At 42.2% G+C, this 20,707-nt stretch overlaps 2 protein-coding genes, 1 long non-coding RNA gene and 1 pseudogene across 13 annotated transcripts in view; 1 reads left to right on the top strand and 3 right to left on the bottom strand.

Moving 5' to 3' along the window:
- The window catches only part of ESYT3 (extended synaptotagmin 3), a 47,148-nt gene extending 36,218 nt beyond the window's left edge, over window positions 1-10,930 (top strand). Inside the window, exons 16-23 of one of the 2 annotated variants that reach the window (XM_035278710.3) lie at window positions 488-574; window positions 1,294-1,443; window positions 3,322-3,827; window positions 4,510-4,608; window positions 5,142-5,273; window positions 6,845-6,950; window positions 7,065-7,114; window positions 8,327-10,930. In XM_035278710.3, the coding sequence (XP_035134601.1) occupies window positions 488-574; window positions 1,294-1,443; window positions 3,322-3,827; window positions 4,510-4,608; window positions 5,142-5,273; window positions 6,845-6,950; window positions 7,065-7,114; window position 8,327 (1,131 nt within the window). In that variant the 3' untranslated portion in view covers window positions 8,328-10,930. Of the gene's footprint in view, window positions 1-487; window positions 575-1,293; window positions 1,444-3,321; window positions 3,828-4,509; window positions 4,609-5,141; window positions 5,274-6,844; window positions 6,951-7,064; window positions 7,115-7,435; window positions 7,751-8,326 lie in introns of those variants that run through there. The other variant, XM_002759573.6, reaches the window with a different exon arrangement.
- Window positions 10,926-14,182, bottom strand: LOC100386365 (bifunctional purine biosynthesis protein ATIC pseudogene; annotated as a pseudogene). The gene has a single exon (XR_013528618.1). The product of XR_013528618.1 is annotated as a bifunctional purine biosynthesis protein ATIC pseudogene (transcript).
- Window positions 10,926-18,836, bottom strand: LOC144579921 (uncharacterized). Its single transcript, XR_013528620.1, has 2 exons — window positions 18,595-18,836; window positions 10,926-14,609 (listed from the first exon to the last, which is right to left on the bottom strand). It is a non-coding gene; the product is annotated as an uncharacterized LOC144579921 (long non-coding RNA).
- A 446-nt stretch (window positions 18,837-19,282) lies between these two features.
- CEP70 (centrosomal protein 70) overlaps window positions 19,283-20,707 on the bottom strand; it is a 63,669-nt gene continuing 62,244 nt past the window's right edge. For all 9 annotated transcript variants that reach the window (XM_035278711.3, XM_078354127.1, XM_078354130.1 and 6 more), the window contains one exon: window positions 19,283-20,022. In XM_035278711.3, coding sequence (XP_035134602.1) covers window positions 19,961-20,022 — 62 coding nt within the window. In that variant the 3' untranslated portion in view covers window positions 19,283-19,960. The remainder of the gene's footprint in view (window positions 20,023-20,707) is intronic.

Here is a 20,707-nt window from a genome sequence, read left to right as displayed (position 1 = left end):
CAGGGACCCAGCCCTTCTCAGGAAGAGAGGCAAAAGGGAAGGAAATTAACTTATGGTGAATGCCTAGTAGGCACTTGATTTTATTTAGTCTTCAGAATAACCTCACAAAATAGTTTTATAATTCAAGAATCTGAGGATCAGAGATAAATGACTTGACCAAGGGCACAAAGCAGAACTAGAGTTCAAGCTTGGGCATGGTTCTGAAGCCGTGTCCTTTCTATCAATCATGAATTTTCTTGGTTCAGCAGCAGAAATCCTGTTGCCTCTCCTCTCCTGAAGTGAGCTCTAAAGCCAGTATAATTTTCAGCTGCCCTTGAGTGTGGCTGTCCTGTCCTAGTGCCTCCCACTAGCTGTAGCATGTGTGGGTCTGATCCCAGGGCATATAGGTAAGGTTCCAAATGTACTTGGTGGCCAGAGTGAGAGCAGAGGGTGCTGGTATCCAGCTCTGCCCAACCTAACCCTTCAATGGTCTCTCTTCTGATCCCAGACCTGTCCCCACAGCAAGGACCCTGTGTGGAGCCAGATGTTCTCCTTCTTTGTGCACAATGTGGCTACTGAGCAGCTCCATCTGAAGGTTTGCTGGAAGATGGGGGCTTGAAACAGAGTTAAGAGGTTTCTAAGCCAGGGGTGGGGGGGTGGGGAGCTTGAAGTGCACCTTGAGCAGGTTCTCCTGACAGTGTTTAAAGTCAGCCCCTCATATGTGAGAGGGGTCACTGAGGCCCCACAAGGGCCTCTCCTTGAGGTAGTGCCTGAAGTCATAGTATAGAGGGATGTGGAAGGATAAACCCTTAAGCCCCTTGACTTTCCCTGCAAAAGGGTCTTTATATTTGCTACACAGCACCCAGAATATCCTGTGCTGGAATCTACACAGGACATTAATGGTGTACACACACACACACACACACACTTCATTTAATCTTCACAAAAATCTGTAGAATGAGCAAAGAGAGGCAAAAACAATGTCTTGTCCAAGATCTCAATACCAACAGTGATGGAACGGGGATATTCTGGGGCCCTCAGCCCTGCCTGGGGAGCAGCACAGCTCATCAGTCCCCAAAGCCCACTGGCTCTGGGCATTTAACGGACTAGCTCATACATATCATAATTGTCACTGTCTTGCCAGGCAAGGATCAGGAGTGGCCTGATCCCATTCTAGTTTTCAGAATAGGAATAGATGCCCATAGAAGCATAGTACAGACTAAAGTAAACCTAAACTTGGTTGGGGCCCAGACACTAGTAGTGGTGTGGTGGGGCTTGGTGATCCTCTTGTTTTGTGACTGGCCCACTGCCTAGGTGCTTGATGATGACCAGGAGTATGCTCTGGGAATGCTGGAGGTCCCCCTGTGCCAGATCCTCCCCTATGCTGACCTAACTCTTGAGCAGCGCTTTCAGCTGGACCACTCAGGCCTGGACAGCCTCATCTCCATGAGGCTGGTACTTCGGGTAAATCTCTCCTGCCCCCTGGGGGAGGGAGGAATAGAGCTCTGGCAGTGAAGCAGGTTGAACTACCCAGCACTAAGCACCTGCTGTGTAACTGGAAGAAGCCAGGAGATGGATTCATGTTTTTCATCAATTTTGGAATACTGAATGGGAGCAAGTCAATGTTTGAAGAGATACTGGCTCTTCAAATACTGCCTCTGCTCCATTCTTTTTAAATTCCTCTTTCTAGAATTTCTATAATGTACCTTCTCATTTATCCTCCATGCCTCTTGACCTCACCTTTATATTTCCCATCTCTGTAGTCAATGGTGGTACATTCCAATTCCCTCAGAACTGTCTTCCAGACCACTAATTCATTCTTTGGCTGTGCCTAGTTTGTGGTTTAACCTGTTCATGGTTTTTTTTAACGGTGATTTTTCATTTCTATTTTTATCTTTTCCAAATCTACTTGGTATTTTCTCATAGAATTTTATTATCTTCTCATGTTTAGGTCATTTGAAAATATGTTACAATAGGTCAGGTGTGGTGGCTTACGCCTGTAATCTCAGGACTTTGGGAGGCCAAGGCAGGTGGATCATCTGAGGTCAGGAGTTTGAGACCATCCTGGCCAACATGGTGAAACCCCATCTCTACTAAAAATACAAAATTAGTTGGGTGGTAGTGGTGCCCACCTGTAATCCCAGCTACTGAGTAGGCTGAGACAGGGTAATTGCTTTGGGAGATTGAGGTTGTGGTGAGCTGAGATCGCACTACTGCACTTCAGTCTGGGCAACAGAATGAGACCCTGTCTCAAAAAGAAAAAAACAAGTATGTTACAATGTATTAATATGTATGTTCTATTATTTGAAGATCTTAGGAGTTAAATTTTGATGTTTGTTTTGTCTGTTGATTTTTTTTTTTTTTGAGACAGAGTTTTGCTCTGTCACCCAGGCTGGAATGCAGTGGCGCAATCTCAGCTCACTGCAACCTCTGCCTTCCAGCTTCAAGCAATTCTTCTGCCTCGGTCACCCGAGTAGCTGGGACTACAGGTGTGTGCCACCACGCCTGGCTAAGTTGTGTATTATTAATAGAGATGGGGTTTCACCAAATTAGCCAGGCTGGTCTTAAACTCCTGACCTAGTGATCCGCCTCCCAAAGTGCTGGGATTACAGGTGGGAGCCACTGTGCCTGACCTGTTGATGGTTTTTGATGGTAACTCATTTCTGTTTTATAACTTGGATTGCAAACATGTGTTCAGTGTTCCTTTATGACCTGGATTGAGGTTGTTCTCTTCCAAGGAGTTTCTGCTTTTGCTGCAGTCCAGAACCTCAGGTGCATTACAAACCTGAGTCCATTTTTATGTTAATTTTTTAACTTTGGGTTTCAAGATTCCATAGGTAGCTCATATTTATACTCAAAATTCGTAAGAGGACAGGCCTATGAGGTGTCATGTTAGTAGGGAAGGCTTTGTACCCTCCAACCAGAGTACAGGCTGTGACAAACACGTGTTCTTCTCATCAGTCTTTGCCGGTAGGCAGAATAATTTTTATTCTAAACTACTTTTTTACTAAAGAGATCCCACCTTCATGGGTCTTCCCTTCATCTCCTAGCCTCACAGCCTCTTCTTCTAACTCCCTGAATTCCAAGGTTGATATACAACCCTAGGAAGGCTTAACTTTTATTTTTCAGTTTTAACAGAATTATCCTTATTTTCTTGTGAATTTGGCATTTCTAACAAGTTTTTCAGAATATTTCGAAAACCGTATGTATTATTAGAAATGGAAGTCCCAAGAAAGGGTCTTAATAATTCACAACTAAAGGGAAAGGGGGAAGGAGAAACAATGACTGAGGTTATAGAAGTGGTGGCCCAGCTCATAAACCACCCTCTTATCTGGCTTGCAGTTCCTTCGAGTGGAGGAACGAGAGCTGGGGAGCCCATACACAGGACCTGAAGCCCTAAAGAAAGGCCCTCTGCTCATCAAGAAGGTGGCTACCAACCAGAGTCCCAAAGCCCCACCTCAGGAAGAAGGCCCTACAGATTTGCCATGTCCCCCAGACTCTGCTTCTGAAACTAAGGACACAACCAAGAGTACCACAACCACCACCAGTGCTACCACTGCTGCCACCATTGCCACTGAGCCCACACCCCAAGAGATAGGCCCAGAGCCCAAGGGCAAGGACAATGCCAAAAGGTTCTGTGAGCCCATGGGGCAGAAGAAGAGTTCAACCACCATCTTCCTGACTGTCCCAGGCCCCCACTCTCCAGGACCCATCAAGTCACCCAGACCAATGAAATGCCCTTCTTCCCCATTCGCATGGCCGCCCAAGAGGCTGGCTCCCAGCATGTCCTCGCTCAACTCCCTGGCCTCTTCCTGCTTTGATCTGGCAGATATCAGCCTCAATATTGAGTATGCACCTCTCTCCTTAATCTTTTCTAAAATCGCCTGTATGAAAAATACCTCACTGGGTGGAAAAGTAGATATGAACTTACATTTCTGTACAAGTTCTGTTTTTCCACAAAATTTCTTCGTAAGAGGCAGCATGGTGTGGTAGAACACAGTATAAGGGAGGGAGGGACAGACAGGCTGGTTATGGCTCTAGCTCCGTACTGACTGGAAAATAGATGCTGGACTGTGGCTGGTAAGGTCCCTTCCAGCAGAACCATTTCCTGATTCTAAAGTGTTAAACTGGGATGATATGGAAAGTTTAATATGCAGTATTATGTAATAAATGGCTGTCATTTATGAAGGGTTTACTATGGGCTTAGCATGTTATCTGATTTAATTCAACTTTCACAATAACCCTACAAGATGGGACTTATCATAAAAGTTGAATACATTCATTCAAGGTCCCAAAAGGAATCATGATACAAAGGCAGATCCCACCTTAGGGTTCCCATTCTTCCTACCGTGAAGTAGGATAATTATACATGAGTGCTGGATGGAACTAATTCCAACAGAAAGTAAACTCACTGCAGATTATCCCACATGGCTCTATGCTCCCCTAGCAGGAATGCTTCTTTGTCTTTGGGGGTGGGGGAAGAGGGCCAATGTATTACAGCAAGAGAAGTGATGTGCTCTTTCTTTACAGAGGTGGGGACCTCAGGCGGCGGCAGCTGGGCGAGATTCAGCTCACAGTGCGCTATGTGTGTCTACGGCGCTGCCTCCGTGTGCTCATCAACAGCTGCAGGTAAAGAGATTCTAGGGCCAAGGAGGTTCTTTGGGAGCATCAGGTGACCATAAATCAGAGTAGGGACACTCAGAGCAATGAACAGGGCACACAGTCCCAAGATAAAGGACACTCTGGGGGGAAAAGAAAGAGAGATTTGAAACCCTGAACATTGTAACAAAGTCCTTAAAGGGGCACTCAGGCCGTCATTCTTCAGTGGTGCTGACGGGCTCAAGAGCCAAGGGCTTTGCTCAGATGCAAACACTGCAAGACTGTCCTGAGTGGCTGGTAGCCAGTACATTTTCCAAGTGACAGTCTCGAGCTTCCATCCAGTACTTGCTCTACCCCAAGCTTTATAAAGATGCATGTCTTCAAAACCATGCGTCTATTTTGTCCTCTCAATTCTACAGACTTGATCATCAGGACCACTGAGCATTTTTGTCCTCAAGGGTATCTAATGCTGAATGGCTAATATAAACTTCTCCCAAATAAGTATTTTCAGTGTGTGAAAACCAGGGGCCTTTTTTTCCCTAATGTCTTTGACACCAAATCAGAAACCTGACACCATGTACGAGCAGTGGAGCTGATCCCTACGTCCGTGTCTACTTGTTGCCAGAAAGGAAGTGGACATGTCGTAAGAAGACTTCAGTGAAGCGGAAGACCTTGGAACCCCTGTTTGATGAGACGTAAGTGGGCCGGTGACCTGCCTAGAGTGCCTCATCTATTTGAGTGTGTGTCAAGTACCTGTTATGTTGCCTGGCAGCCTGCCAGATGCTGGAAGGGGTTATGGCTGAACAAGATAACATAGTCTATGACTTCATGAAGGTTCTGTACTGTAGTGGAAAAAAAGGAGTAGCAGGGAAGTTTATCAAAATGGTTTCCTACATTTACTGCCCATAGAGCCTAAAGTGTTCCTGAATATGTAATGTTCTCTACTCTTTGTTTAAATTAAGTTCTCTCTGGTAGTAAAAAGATTAGAATGTGTTCAAATATTTTTTTGGATCTGTTTTAATCCCAGCAGTTAAAAATAAACATTCCTTGAACCTAAGGACCTAAAGTTTCCTCTAAAGCTTGACGCTCTTTGGCTTATCTTCCCTCCTGCAACAAAACATAGGTGGCAGATGGAGCAGATTCCCTCCCCTTCTCCACAAAGGCTTGTCCACTGTGTCCTTGGGGACAAGGGTGACTGTAATCACATTAATTGCTTTTGATGGGCCATTGGTGGCAAGTCTTATCCCAAATATTTTTATTCTTAGAAGTCTGAATCTCATAAGTGCATCCTTCTGCTTCAGGGTTCTAAAAAGACATTTCTAGCCAGCTTAGTAAAATACTACATCTCATAATTATCCTGATCAATAACTTTTTTAAAAAGGGTTACACTGAGTCCTCTTTGGGCCATGTCTAAGAACTAATATGTTCCTTTGAGAGCTATGCTTTGAGTTCATCAGTGTTAAGGAAAGGGTATGGGGAAGAGAGACTATTCATTCAACATTTACTGAATGCTTTATGCTAGGCACTGTCCTGTACTCTAGAGCCATACAAGTAAGACATTTTGCCCTCTAAGGGAGTGCTAACATAATTATAAAAAGATGTAAAAACTGTGGTATGGTAACTACTATGTAGCTAAGGGATTTTAAAAAATCATGTGGGAACATAGGAGGGAAAAGGCTTAACATCTGACTTTTGTGACAAACCTAAATCTGTTAGTAATTCTCAAACGTATGACAGCAAGATAAGCCTGGATTGTCTGGAAGATAGAGTTGGCAACCTCCACCATAAAAATAAACCTAAAAGAAAGAGGTTTCCTCTGCCTTACTCCACAGGAGGTGGCCACTATTTTCCATGCAACTAGAGCAAACCTAACTGTTCAGTGTTCTGGCCCTTAGCTGGTGAGAGAACACTGAGAAAGGGGTTGAGGCAGTCCTATGAGCAGGTACTATTCGGGGTGAGGAGAGCCAGCTAAAAGACTGGTAGCCAGGGAAGAATTGGAGAAAGAAAGATGCCAACTAAGCCACAATAGTCTGAGGCATTCTAGGCAAACAGCCTCTTAGTATTTCTGGGTTTTGTGAACAACACAGGACAGTGATTATCTGTAGTAATGATACACTGTGAGTACTTACAAGCCAGTCCTGCTCTAGGTGCTCCTAATAGCCTGTTATCATCTGTTTTAGTAGGGAAATGAATGAAGCACTTTAGATTTTCAAGAAAACTGAATGAAATATGAAATTCTAACTTCCTGACTTTTGCTTCTTTAAAGATTTGAATTTTTTGTTCCCATGGAAGAAGTAAAGAAGAGGTCACTTGATGTTGCCGTGAAAAATAGTAGGCCACTAGGCTCGCACAGAAGAAAGGAGTTAGGAAAAGTAAGTACAAGAGATATTTGACACACCAAGAAGACTATGATCAATTCACTTTATCCCAATTCCTTTCCTTAATGTAGTGTTTTGGATGGGAACTAATTATTTGTGTTTATTTAGGTACTGATTGACTTATCAAAAGAAGATCTGATTAGGGGCTTTTCACAATGGTAAGTGTCCCCTCTCATTTTATCACTGTTAGCCTGCTATTCAAGACAGTTTTCCCTTTCAGTACTATTTCAGCTCCTTTGGTTATCAAGAAGGGAGAGACATGAATACCTTTATTTAAGGCTTTACTGCCTGCAGATCTCACCAACACCCTAAAAGACACCTGTAAACTCTAGCCTTAACCCTGAACCCTGGCTGGCCAACTTAGAGAGTCAGGTTCTGCTGGTCTCACAGAGGCCCAGGCAGGCAGGAATGGCAGTTTGTCCTGTTACCACAACACACTGTCACTACTAACGTTAAGTCCAAACCTAATTGTCTTACAGGTATGAGCTGACTCCAAATGGAGAGCCCAGAAGCTGACGATGAGAATCGTTATCATTCACCTTTATGTTAAAATGTGTATATGTATATATTTTTTCTTTTGGATCACATACATCAAATAATGTATATTTTGTCATTTAAATCAGAACAACTACTTGAAATTACATACATACGTTCTTGTGTGGAATTTAACTGCATGACTGAATAACATAAGGAAGAGGTTATATAAAAGCAAGAACTACTTTTTGTTGGATTTTTTTTTGTTCAAGTCCAGAAAGAAATGATATATTTGTGCCTACTAAATTATCCAAACCTCAGTGGTGGTTTTTCACTTTCAGTAGGTAATTTATATACCATCTGATTTAGGACTTGCCTGAATGTATATGTGTATCAGAAAGTGTCCTGCCCCTGGCATAGGGGCTAGGGCAGGTCTGTTTCTGGAGCCACTACCAGCATTCCCGGGCAGTGACTGGTTAAAGGGAAACTCAGAACTGCCAAGAGCTAACACTGCCAAAGCCCTTCTGGCTGCCACCTCTGGTACTTGTCTGCCTGGAGATTTGTTCTTTTATTTGACCTGGAGGAAATGTATTTCCCTAGTGGCAAAAATGTTATATATTAAAATACCTCGAGTTAAATACTCTTGTGTGGTCTAAGGGCCAAAACTCCATAGGAAAATGCAAACCAAGTTCCAAACCCAGGTCTCCGTCTGACTCTCATAGCAAAGCATTGGAGACTGCTGAAGAGTGTCACCATTGGAGAAAAGGGAGCTTTCTATATCTCTTTCAGATAAGTTTAGGCTATTCTACTTTTCTAAAGAGATGTTTGGTTTACCTAAATAACATGTTAAAAGCAAAATACATAAATTATACTTAAGTGCCTTTTTTACATTTCAGACTTTACAAGACCAAATATACTTCCCATACCCTCTAATTCCTGGACCTCATCTTCTCCCTTACCGACTCAGACAACACTACCTGCCATCAGTTTTCTGTCTGCCACTGCCTTCACTGCCGCTTTTCTGAATCAGGACAACATTCTAAAGCAAAGATTTTGTTATGTTACTCTTATTCCCGTTTTCTGCTACCTTATTCATGTGCAAATGTTCTATTCCAGAATAGTCCAAGTACTATGCTTTGCCTATTCAAGTCCTGTCTCGAGCCTATCTCCTCTATTAAGTCAATCCATACTGAAATGACCTCTTCCCACTGCCTGTAGCATTTACTGTTGATACTGAGTATTTTCCATTTTAATAGTTCACAGCCTTTATAACACCAAGTTTTAAAAAAATGTTGATTAGGGCTGGGCCGGGTGGCTCATGCCTATAACCCCAGCACTACAGGAGGCCAAGGCGGGCAGCTCATGAGGTCAGGAGTTTGAGACAAGCCTGGCCAAAATGGTAAAAATACAAAAACTAGCCATGTTTGGTGGTGCATGCCTGTAGTCCCAGCTACTTGGGAGGCTGAGGCAGAAGAATCGTTTGAACCCGGGAGGCGGAGGTCGCAGTGAGCTGAGATCATGCCATTGCACTCCAGCTTGGATGACAGAGCGAGACTCCATCTCAAAAAAAAAAAACACTATTAGGCACCTGCTAAGGTTACATGCAAAGCAACTACTTATATTTGGTATTTAGTATTTGTTTACTCTCCAATTGAACTATAAGCTACTTGAATTCTTTTTTACCCTCATCATCCAAGACTGTGTTAAGTACATAGATGATCCATGGTGAAATTTGTTTCTGCTGAGGTTTCTATTTTATATGGAAAATTCTCATAATAAAATGGAGCATTGATGCCTACCCTGTCTGCCTCATGATGGCATTCTAATTGCTCCCTAAATAGAAAAGTGCCTTGAAAATAGAGAAGCACCAGAGAAATAAGGAAATGTATCATAGCCACATCTGAAACATTAGCAACCATAAAACAACAGCTAATCAAAATGGCAGACAAGGGAAAACCTACCCCTCCTCTTCCAAACTTAAACCATAAACATTTATTTTAAACATGGTTAATTAAACCATTCTTAACCTGTCAGGAAACACAGGTAAATTACTGGTGATAGTCCAAAGGAGTTAAAATGTAGAAGGGAACCAGAATTTTAATACCACCAGATAGGAGCCAAGGTTCTATAGACAGGCCCTGTGTAAGGGGCAGGGAGCCTGAAAAGTTGTTAATACCTTGGCTGCCACTGAGGACAAGATTTGGTTTTCAGCAGTGGGTGCAAACAATCAGCTAATATGCAGGGGCATAGGGTCTGAAGTTAACATCAACTTGGTACAGAAACCCCCAAACCTAGGAAGGAATGTGAATATTCGTTTAGAACCTGGAACCTGTGAAACCTCGATGGAGGCAACCATAAAAGTGGCCCCACAGCATTGCCACTCACATCCAGGGCACATGTATGACAACTGCAGCAGATAGCTGTCACTAAAGGGAAACCCACGGGCAAAAATTATGACACAAAACAAAAACAGACTAAAAAAATATTAAACGTGCAGAAATATCAAACTGAAAAATAGCCATAGATATAGTTCAGCAAGAAGGAAATGTACCAGTAAGGAGAAGCAGTGGAGAGCAAAGAAATCCATAAAATACTCTGGCAAACCTAAGTAAGTTTTGATTGTTCACAAGATATAAACAAATAAGCAAAGATTTTGTGTTCAGAAATACAGTAGAACTAAAATGCTAGTACTAAGAAGAGGCAGCTAGGGCGATTCAGAAGAAGAAAGTATTCAAGACCATACGTTATTTAGGAAGCTAAAGATATTTATCTTAAAAATATAACTCTCTGCGAGTCAGTAACAAATTCATTACCTCTCAGCTTCAAATTGATGTCTGTCTCCTTTCCCCACTTCTCAGCGGGCTTTGCCAATAGGGGGCGATGGAAGGACACTGCAAGGCTACAGCAGGAAGAAGAGGCTGTTCTGCTGTTTTCCATTGGCGTATGGAGATGTTCTCAATTACCTAAGCACACCCCACAGTTTACCCTTGGCTCATGCCCTAAGAATCATGGTCTTTATGTTTTATCAGCAGACAGCACCTTTTGGCAAGTTTCTTAGCCACAAATGGGTTGCATGTTCCTATGGCAGCCAGAGGAAGTCTAAATCTCAGCCTGGTAGGGAGGCACTTAGCTAGTTTCTAACTCCCTTTCTTGTTCTCTCTCCTTTACCCCTGGGGGAAAGCATCTGTATCCCGAAGTTGATATTCTGTATCCCCTAGAGTCCACTTCTACCCCTTTTAGTAGTAAACACAAGAATTGCTAACTAGTAAAATGTGATTAAGTTTTTCATGTTTGGTTACCTGTGCAATATGGTTTCTGTCTCCTTGGTATGTGTTCAAAATTGCAAAATAACTATAAAAATAAAGTAATAGTAGAAAGCCAATAAAGTTGATATGTAAAACTTCCAAATTAGCAGTGGAGGAGAAAAAGTTGTAAAGAAAAATCAACCCTGCAAAAACGGGAATACAAAGAAAGACATAATTAGACAATAAAAAAGATGGTCAAAAGACTTCTACATATATTTGTAATTACAATAAACACAAAATCTAGACTGTCAAATGGAACAAAAGTAAAAAGCAGTTACATGCTGTTTATAAGTGGTTCATGTCAAACACGGAAATGCTGAAAGTAAAAACATGAAAAGATCATCCAAGAATCATTTAGATTTGTTTATATTAATGGCAGCAAGCATCATATTAAGGAACAGCTGCTTCCTGTTACCACTTCTATTCAACACTATATTGCAGCTTGAGTAATAGAGCAAAAATAGGTATATCTAACCAAAACCTTTATGTGCAGATGATATGATCATGAGCATGAAATCCAAGATAATCTAAATTGCTAGAATTAACCAGAAAGTCTTCAGCAAGGTTGCCTGAATCAATGTTAAAAAAACTGTAGTTCTGTTCCCTAACAGAAAATAAAAACTACACAAAAATATCAGATTATATGAATACATTCAACAATCCCTATAGGAAAACTGTAAAACTTTTTAAAGAAATGTTAAAGTAAATATAAACAAATGGAGAGCTATGCCATGTCTGAGGTTGGAAAACCCAACAAATGCTATTTCTCTTCAAATTAATATGTATATTTAATGAAAGCCCAATAAACGAACAGGTTGTATGTATGTGTAACTTGATAGGCAGATTCCATTTACATGGAACTACAAAGGGTAGAAAGCCTTCAATTGAACACCAAGGTTCATTTTCAAGCTGTAATAACTAAGACAGGGTGGTACTAATGCAGGGAGACAACTGGGCCAAAAGAACAGAGAAGAGCCCAGAAACAGACCCATTCACATATAGATACTCAATTTATGACAGAGGCAGCACTGTGAACAAAGGGAATAGACTTTTCAATAAATGGTGCTGAGACATTGGATATTCATGTGAGAAAATATGAAATGGCCCTTTATATCACATTCAAAAATCAATAAACTCCAGTTGTATTAAACTAAGTGTGTGAAGCAAAACTACAGCTGTAAGATAATACAGGAGAATAATTTCACAACTTGTGACTGAAGCAAGATTTTGTAAGATGCAAAGAGCACTAACTAAAAGACCCATACATCTCTCCATGAAAATTAGGTATTTCTGTTCATAAAAATAAACTATAGCCCAGTGTGGTGGCACACACTTGTAGTCCCAACTACTTGGAAGGCTAAGGTGGGAGAGATCACTTGAGCCCAGGTGTTCAAGGCCAGCCTGGGCAACACAGTGAGATCCCATCTCTTAAAACACTATGGGAAAATGGAAAGATATTTCACAGAATGGAAGAAGACATTTGTAATACACATAACTGTCAAAGGGCTCATGTCCAGAATATATAAGTAACTTTTACAAATTACTAGGTCAATCCAATAGAAAAATGGGCAAAAGATAGAAGCACTTCAAAAATGACATGCAAATGTCCAATAAACAAAAGTTGCTTAACTTCATTAGTAATCAGGGAATAAATATTAAAAGCACAATAATAGCTCTATACATTGGCAAAAAGGATGTGGAAAAGTGGGAGGTTTCATACATTGCTGTTGGAGGAGTATAAATGGGTACAACCATTTTGGAAAATAGTTTTTCGTTTTCTCCTAAAGTTGAAGATACAAATTCCCTACCAAAGTCACCACTCTGTATGCCTCCAGAAGCTTCACTCACATTGTTATCAATAGAAATGCTACTGCCTCAAGCTGTACAGTAGTACATGGCCTATATGGCCATACACATTTCCCTGTGTTTTCCCTATGACCCAGTTGTGTATCTATCATTTCTGGATATATACTCTAGAAAACTTGCATACAAGCGCATGACAATGCACATTGATAGCAGCTCTACTCACAGTAGCCAAGAACTGAAAATGACCCAATGCCGATAACCTGCCCATTTTTGGTGTAGCACATGGAGTTGTACTGAGTGTCCTTGACAGCAATGGTGGCTACGATGAGGTCTTGGAGGGTGGACTCTGGCAGATCTTTATTCTTGGTGACAACATTGCTAAACAATGACTTGTCAATGACACCATTATTTCTCTTCTGGCTTAAATGAAGACTGAAGGGAGTTTGAACTTCATTTTCATCTGGTTTGTAAGACTGGTCCATCTGAAGAACATAGTAGTTTCCATTTTTCTTTTTGGAAAGTATTGTCAAGGCTTCTTCATATCCTGGAGCAATTATACCATCAGAGACTTCTCTGGAAATAATTTTTGCAGTTGGTATATCACAAACGTCAGACAATGCCACAAAATCGCCAAATGACGACATCCTATCAGCCCCTCTTGCTCTTGCATATGCCGTTGAAATGGGTGTAAGGGTTTTAAAGAGATCAAAGACCATGCAGACTCTGGCCTCATCTTCACTGAGTGGAATTCCAACAGCGGCGCCTGCTGGGCTGACATGTTTGAAAGAAGCAGCAGCTGAAGATGCAGCAGCTGGAATACCTGATGCCTCTTTGAGTTCCTTCACCAGCTGCCAGGCATTCAAAGCATCGCATAGGTTTATAAATCCAGGGGCTTCATTTAGAACTGTGATGGGAAGCTTGGGCTTCAGAGTGTACAGCTGGGCAGGGGTCTGATGAGGGTTCATTCCATTCCACAAGGGCATCTGAGATATGCCTTTGCTGTACTGTTTGCTGAAATAATCTGAAATTGCTTCATCGTGTTGTGCCATATGAGTGAATGCTGTCGAGGCTAACTGTCTAGTCTCCAAGGAGGTGTCCTTACTCTTGGAGCTCTGCATCTCTGTGGACACTGTCACGTAGTCCTCAGGTTCACACACCACTGTCACTCGAGCATGGTTTCTGGCTGCAGCTCTCAGTAAGGTTACTCCACCAATGTCAATTTGCTCCACAGCCTCCTCAACAGTTACACTTGGAGAAGCCACTATCTTCACAAAGGGATAGAGATTCCAGGCAACAACTCTTCTACGATTGAAATCAACTCTGGCCATGTCAGCATTATCTTCTGGGATATTGTGAGCCAGGATTCCAGCATGGACTGCAGGATGCAAAGTTTTCACACGTCCCCCCAACATTTCAGGAAATCCTGTCAACTCAGAGACATCTCTGACTGCCAGACCAGCATCCCTGAGAGCTTTTGCAGTCCCTCTGGAAATGACCAGATTCAAACCAAGAGGTCAGGTTTCTTGCAGATTCCACAAGGCCTGTTTTGTCAGAGACCCTGAACAAGGTGAGCTGGCCAGGAGCCATGACGGCAGACGCTGGGTCTGGAGTGAGCAGAAGGCAGCAGCGGCGACACCGCATGTGCCGATTTGCTTTTTTGAGGCTATTTTCTAGATCTTGCAGGCATACTTCTTTTTTTATTCTTTTTTCTCCCCTGTGTATTTTCAAATAGCCTGTCTTCAAGCTCACTAATTCTTCTGCTTGATCAATTCTGCTATAAAGAAATGCTGCTGGAACGATCCAAGATGGCCGATCGCTAACATCCCGGGATTGCAGCTCTCAGGGAAGGCGCGGAGAACTAGAGGACGCCACACTTTCAGACAAAGTCTGGTCGCTCACGGAGCAGAAGATCCCCCAGTGGTGGAAACACACGAGTCGCCAGCGCGACTCTCGTGGTCGGCGCAGCGGTTCCGCTGGCACCTCGACGCGGCAGCGCTCAGCGCAGAGTAAACAGGACCGGTTCCCCTTCTGACCGAGGTTTGGAGCCCCGGGAAGGCAGAGTCACCTACTATGGAAACAAGAAGGAAGCCTGACAGGAGAATCCTGGGCAGAAAAGCACCATCAGTTTTAACGCTGCTGCTCTGGCCCTAGGAACTAACAACCTGGACGTCCACTCAAGAGACCTAATCTGAAAGTTGGTAATTTCAAAGACGACAGGAGGATAAATTTACAATGATGGGAAGAAACCAGCGTAAAAAAGCTGAGAATACTCAAAGTCAGAACGCCTCTCCCTCTAAAGATGATCACAGTTCCACATCGACAATGGAACAAGGCTTGATGGAGAACAAGCGCCTCCTGATGACAGAATCACTCTTCAAGGAATGGATAATAACAAACTTCGGTGAGTTAAAAGAACATGTTGTAGCCCAACGTAAAGAAACTAGGAACTTTGAAAAAAGGTTTGATGAAATCCTATTGAGAATAGACAACTTAGAGAGGAGTATGAGTGAATTAATGGAACTGAAGAATACAATACAGGAACTCCGAGAAGTATGCACAGGTTTAAACACTCGAATTGTTCAAGCAGAAGAAGGGATATCAGAGGTCAAAGTCCAACTTAATGAAATAAAACGTGAAGAAAAGAAAAGCAGGTCAACGTTCAACCCCAGGTAATACAGAGAACACCACAAAGATATTCCTCAAGAAGAGCAACCCCAAGGCACATAATCGTTAGATTCACCAGGGTTGAAACGAAGGAGAGGATACTAAGGGCAGCCAGAGAGAAAGGTCAGATTACCTACAAAGGCAAGCCTATCAGACTTACAGCAGATCTCTCAGCAGAAACTCTACAGGCCAGAAGAGAGTGGGGGCCAATATTCAACATCCTCAAAGAACAGAACCTTCAGCCCAGAATTTCATATCCAGCCAAACTAAGCTTCACAACTGAAGGAAAAATAAAATCTTTTATGAACAAGCAAGAACTCAGAGATTTTATTACCACCAGTCCTGCTTTACAAGAGCTTCTGAAAGAAGCATTACACACAGAAAGAAACATCCAGTATTAGCCTTTCTAAAAATACACCAAAAAGTAAAGAGCACCAACATAAAGAAGAATTTACACCAACAAATGGATAAAACAGCCAGTCAACATCAAATGGCAGTAACCCTAAATTTAAATTGACTGAATTCCCAATCAAAAGACACAGCCAAAACCCAACGGCATGTTACATCCAGACCTGTTTCACGTGCAAGGATACACAAAGACTCAAAACAAAGGGATGGAGAAAGATTTACCAACCAAATGGAGAGCAAAAATAAATCATAAATAAATAAAAAGCAGGAGTTGCAATTCTTGTATCGGATAAAATAGATTTTAAAGCAACAAAGATATAGTGGTAAAAGGATCAATGCAACAACAAGAGCTAACGATCCTAACACCCAGATAGGAGACTTAGATTCAATGAGACAGAAAATTAATAAGGATATCAAGGACTTGAACTCAGATCCAGAACAAGTAAACTTAATAAATATTTATAGAGCTCTCCACTTCAAATACACAAAATATACATTCTTGTCAATACCACATCACACCTACCCATTAGTTTAAATGAAACATTGATTGGCCATTATTAATACCCAATTTTTTTCAAAATAAAGCAATATTTCCATTTACTCTCCCTCTTTCTCTTCCTCTTTCTTCCTCTCCTTTATTTCTTTTTTCTTTCCTTCTCTCAAAAAAAAAGAAATCAACTTGTAAACCTCTAGATCCAGGTTGGCAATGTCTCTTTCATTGCTTGATTTCCTTTCTTCCCTTCTCTCCCTCCCTCCCTCCCTCCCTCCCCGCTTCCTCCCTTCCTTCCTTCCTTCATCCCTTCCTTCCTCCCTACCGTCCTTATTCCCTTCCTTCCTGCCTTCCTCCCCACCCAAAAAAAAAAAAAAAAAAAGAAATGCTGCTGCATTTCTCATTATGTCAATTGCTTTTTTCAAATCCAGAGTTTCTGTTTATTTTTATTTCAATTTCTTTGTTAAATTTATCTGATAGAATTCTGAATTCCTTCTCTGTGTTGTCTTAAATTTGAGTTTCCTCAAAACAGCTATTTTGAATTCTCTGTCTGGAAGGTCATGTTTCTCCAGGCTTGGTCCCTGATCCCTTATTCAGTTCATTTGGTGAGGTCATGTTGTCTTGGATGCTGTTGATGCTTGTAGATGTTCACTGGCATCTGGGCATTGAAGACTTAGGAATTTATTATAGTCTGGGCTTGTTTGTGCCCATCCTTCTTAAAAATGCTTTCCAGGTATTCAAAGGGACTTGGGCCCAACACCAATAATGCTGTGGTTTTTGCAGACTCATAGAGATACCACCTTGATGGTCTTGGATAAGATCTGGAAGAATTCTCTGGATTACCAGGCTATTCTTTTCCCTTCTTTCTCCCAAACAAATGGAGTCTCTCTCTGTGCTGAACTGTGTGGAACTAGGTTGTGGCGATGCAAGGACCCCTGTGGCCACCACCACTGGGACTGCATTGGATCAGACCTGAAGCCAGCACAGCACTGGGTCTTGCCCAAGGCCCACTCTAACCACTACTTGACTACTACCTACATTCACTCAAGGCTGTAGAATTCTACAATCAGAAGGTGGTGAAGCCAACTAAGTTTGTGTCTTACGCTTCAGGGTGGCAAGTTTCTCTAGGCCCTGGGCAGGTCCAGAGATGCTGTCTGGGAGCCAGAGGTTAGTCAAAAACCGTAGAATTTTGCCTGATGTTCTATTCTACTGTGGCCAAGTTGGCACTCAAACCACAATATTAAGTCCTTCCTGCTCTTCCTTCCCCTTGCCATTGGCAGAAGAGCTTCTCCCTGTGGCCATCATCTCCACTGGCACACAGGGGGTTCTGCTAGGCTACCACCAATGTTTACTTAAAGCCCAAGGGTTCCTCAGCCAGCTTGTGGTGAATGCTGCCAGGCTTGGGACTCACCCTGAAGGGCAATGGGCTCCCCTTTGGCCCAGGACAGGGTCCAATAGGCAATGCTATCCAAGAGCCTAGGCTTGGATTCAGGGACCCCAAAAGCTCTACTCTATTGTGGCTGAGCTGGTACCTAAGGTGACAAGATAAAGTCCCCTTTGCTTTTCCCTCTGCTTTTCTCAAACGAGAGGAGTCTTTTATCACAGTCGCCACAGCTGGGAATGTGCTGGGTCACACCTGAAGTCAGCATGTCTCAGAGCCCAAGGCCCACAGCAAACTATCTGGGTCTTGCTGCCAGTTATTCATGGCCCAAGGGCTCTTTAGTCAGCAGGTGATGAATCCCACCAGAACAAGGTCCTTCCCTTCAAGGCAGTGGCTTCCCTATTGATCCATGGTATGTCTAGAAATGTTCGTGAGCTAGGGGCTGGAATGGAGGCGTTTCAACTCTACCCCATGCCCTACCCTACTGTGGCTGAGCTGGTATCCAAGATGCAAGACAAAGTCCTCTTTACTCTTTGCTTTCCTTTCCTTAAGCAGAAGCAGAGTCACTTTCATTGCTGTCTGCCTAGGGTTGAGGGAGGAGTGGTATGAGAACTCCCTTAGCTTCATTGGCTGGTGTCTCCCTAGACCATGTAACACCCTAGTCCTCTGGTTCTGAGCCCACCCAGCACTAAGAGTTGCCTAGGAATTAACTGCAGTCTTTATGTCCTAGACTGTCTTTCAAGTTTATGTAGGACCCCAGAGCACTTTGGCCCACGGTGGCAAAGCTTGCCAAGAAACTCAAGTTCTGATAGCTGGGATGGGCGATTCCACTCTGGCTAGGTCTTGTCCAAATGCTCCCTCCGTGCATTTGTGCTGGCTTAGCCCAGCATGGCTTTACTCTCCACTATGACAAGGCAGCACTGGGTTCGATGTGAAGTCCCCCAGCTGCTATGCTCTCCCTCCCCCAAATGCACAGACTCAGATCCCATAGTGCAGCCACTGCCAGGGAGACAGGGAGGGGTGACATCAGTGATTCAAAGCTTTCTCTCTAACCTTCTTCAATGCCTCTTTCAGCAATATGAAGTTAAAACCAATACTGTGGTTGCTTACCTGATTCTTGGTTCTTGTGATGGTGCTTTTCCGTGTGTAGACGCTTGTTAAAATTTGGTGTTCCTGCCATGGGGATCAATACTGTAGGCTTCTCTTCCACCATCTTGGCCTGCCTTCAATTTCTTAGAATAATTTAATCAATTCATAGTGTTTACATTATTGAATATCCAAGCACTTTTTTGTACCCAACCCTCAAGACAAGTTCTTCCACAAATTTTAAGTTAGTGTTTAGAAATGTAACTGCAAAGTATCACGACAAAGAATTTTAAATTTAGAAGGAGCCTATTATCTTATGTCTGATCTCTAAGGTCACAACACCAAGGATGTGGATGCCTGTTTGCTGACATTTACTCACCATTCCACCATGCTGCTTCCTGGAAATGTGTTATAATATTCTATGTGCCCACCAACAAGAATGACAGAGAAATCTTCCTAGGCCTTCTACTTACAGAATGGGGAAGCATAGTCCAAAGTGGCTTGTACTCATGGGTATGGGGCAGAACACTGACCCTTAAGAAAATGTGACTAAATATTGAGAATATAGAATAAATACAAGGCAGCAAGTAAAGTACTCTTACATAAAATGCAGCAAGGATGTACGAGTTACCCAAGGAAGTTTCAGCCTAGAAAGAGAATATCACTCGTTATTTGTGAATAATATACAAGTAAGTCACTGAGGACACTTATGTTTGGAAATTCTTTACATAAATTTTATTTGAGAGCTCAAGTCCTTATAAAAAGTACATTACATCAAAATTGCAAAAAAGACACTTTCTAAATGAGAGACTTCTATGTACTCATCTATTTTACCCCATGATCCATTTCCTACCCTAACAGAAATGATGAAAGTTTTTCTTTCTTCCTTTTCTTCCTCCTGCTTTGAGAGGGCAGCTGCCATGAGGGTTATCTTAACCGAATGTCCCAATTAATCCTTGCCAGGAGAGCAGTAGCTTCATACTAGCTACACTTAAGAGAGCCCTTGGCATTCCTTTTGCCATGGCCCAAAGATCACTATAGCCTGAATTTAAAATATTGCAACATACTACTTGCAATCTCTCCCCGTGGGAGAGACTGTACTCACAAACTCTTGTACTCACAAACTCCACTCTAAAACAACCTTAAATTTTAAGCACCAAATAATTGCTTAAGAAATGAAGGGATCTAAGTTAACTACTTTACCTTAGCAACTATTTTCTGTATAAGAATCTCAAAAGTAATAAAAATTATATAGATAAAGAATAACCCAATACCAAGAAGGGGATGAATTCTGAGAGCAAATACATTTTATAACCCTGGTCTCAAAAGATCAATTCTACAAAATACAAAATGTTAAGAATACAATTTACACAGTAAAAATGATTTGTTTTCAGTATGAAAGTACTTTTAATTTCTTTACTGCAGGTACAATGGCATCCAAGTCATCAATTTCTGTAATACAAAACAGTAATAATAAAAGAGAGTAACTTTTCCTAGGGATAAATTCACATGAAATAAGAACTTATATGCAAAGGCAAACCTCAAACATAAAGGCAACAATATGGTGCTTTTGTGCACATGAAGTTTTTCTCCAATAGTGAAGATAGATTATTACTGATTCAGATACAGACGCTTCACAGTGGCTCTATTTATAAAAGCTACCACATACCTACAAGTACCCTCTGATTCTAGTATTACCTTCATTAGCAGCATGCCCTTATTAACAGATCCAACTGCCCAAATTTTGGATTAGATCTCATTAGATCTGTATCACTACACGGGTGCACCTACATGATGAAATCTCAGGTAGAGGCGCCTCCTCCCTGGGTCTCCATGTGAGGACTTAGGAATTTCTTCTCATAGAACACAGTCTTGTCCTCTTTAATTTTCTTGGGAAGATTTCTCAGTAGTGGATCACTTTACATTTTAGAATGAAAGGTATCTGCCAGCCAGGTGCAGTGGCTAATGCCTGTAATCCCAGCACTTCAGGAGGCTGAGACAGGAGGATCATTTGAGGTCAGGAGTTCAAGACCAGCCTGGCCAACATGGTGAAACCCCATCTATACTAAAAATACAAAATTTAGCCGGGTATGGTAGTGGGTGCCTGTAATCCCAGCTACTTGGAAGGTCGAGGCAG

Source organism: Callithrix jacchus, chromosome 17, assembly GCF_049354715.1.
Source record: "Callithrix jacchus isolate 240 chromosome 17, calJac240_pri, whole genome shotgun sequence".
Lineage (NCBI taxonomy): Eukaryota > Metazoa > Chordata > Mammalia > Primates > Cebidae > Callithrix > Callithrix jacchus.
This window is presented reverse-complemented; position numbering and strand designations above follow the sequence as displayed.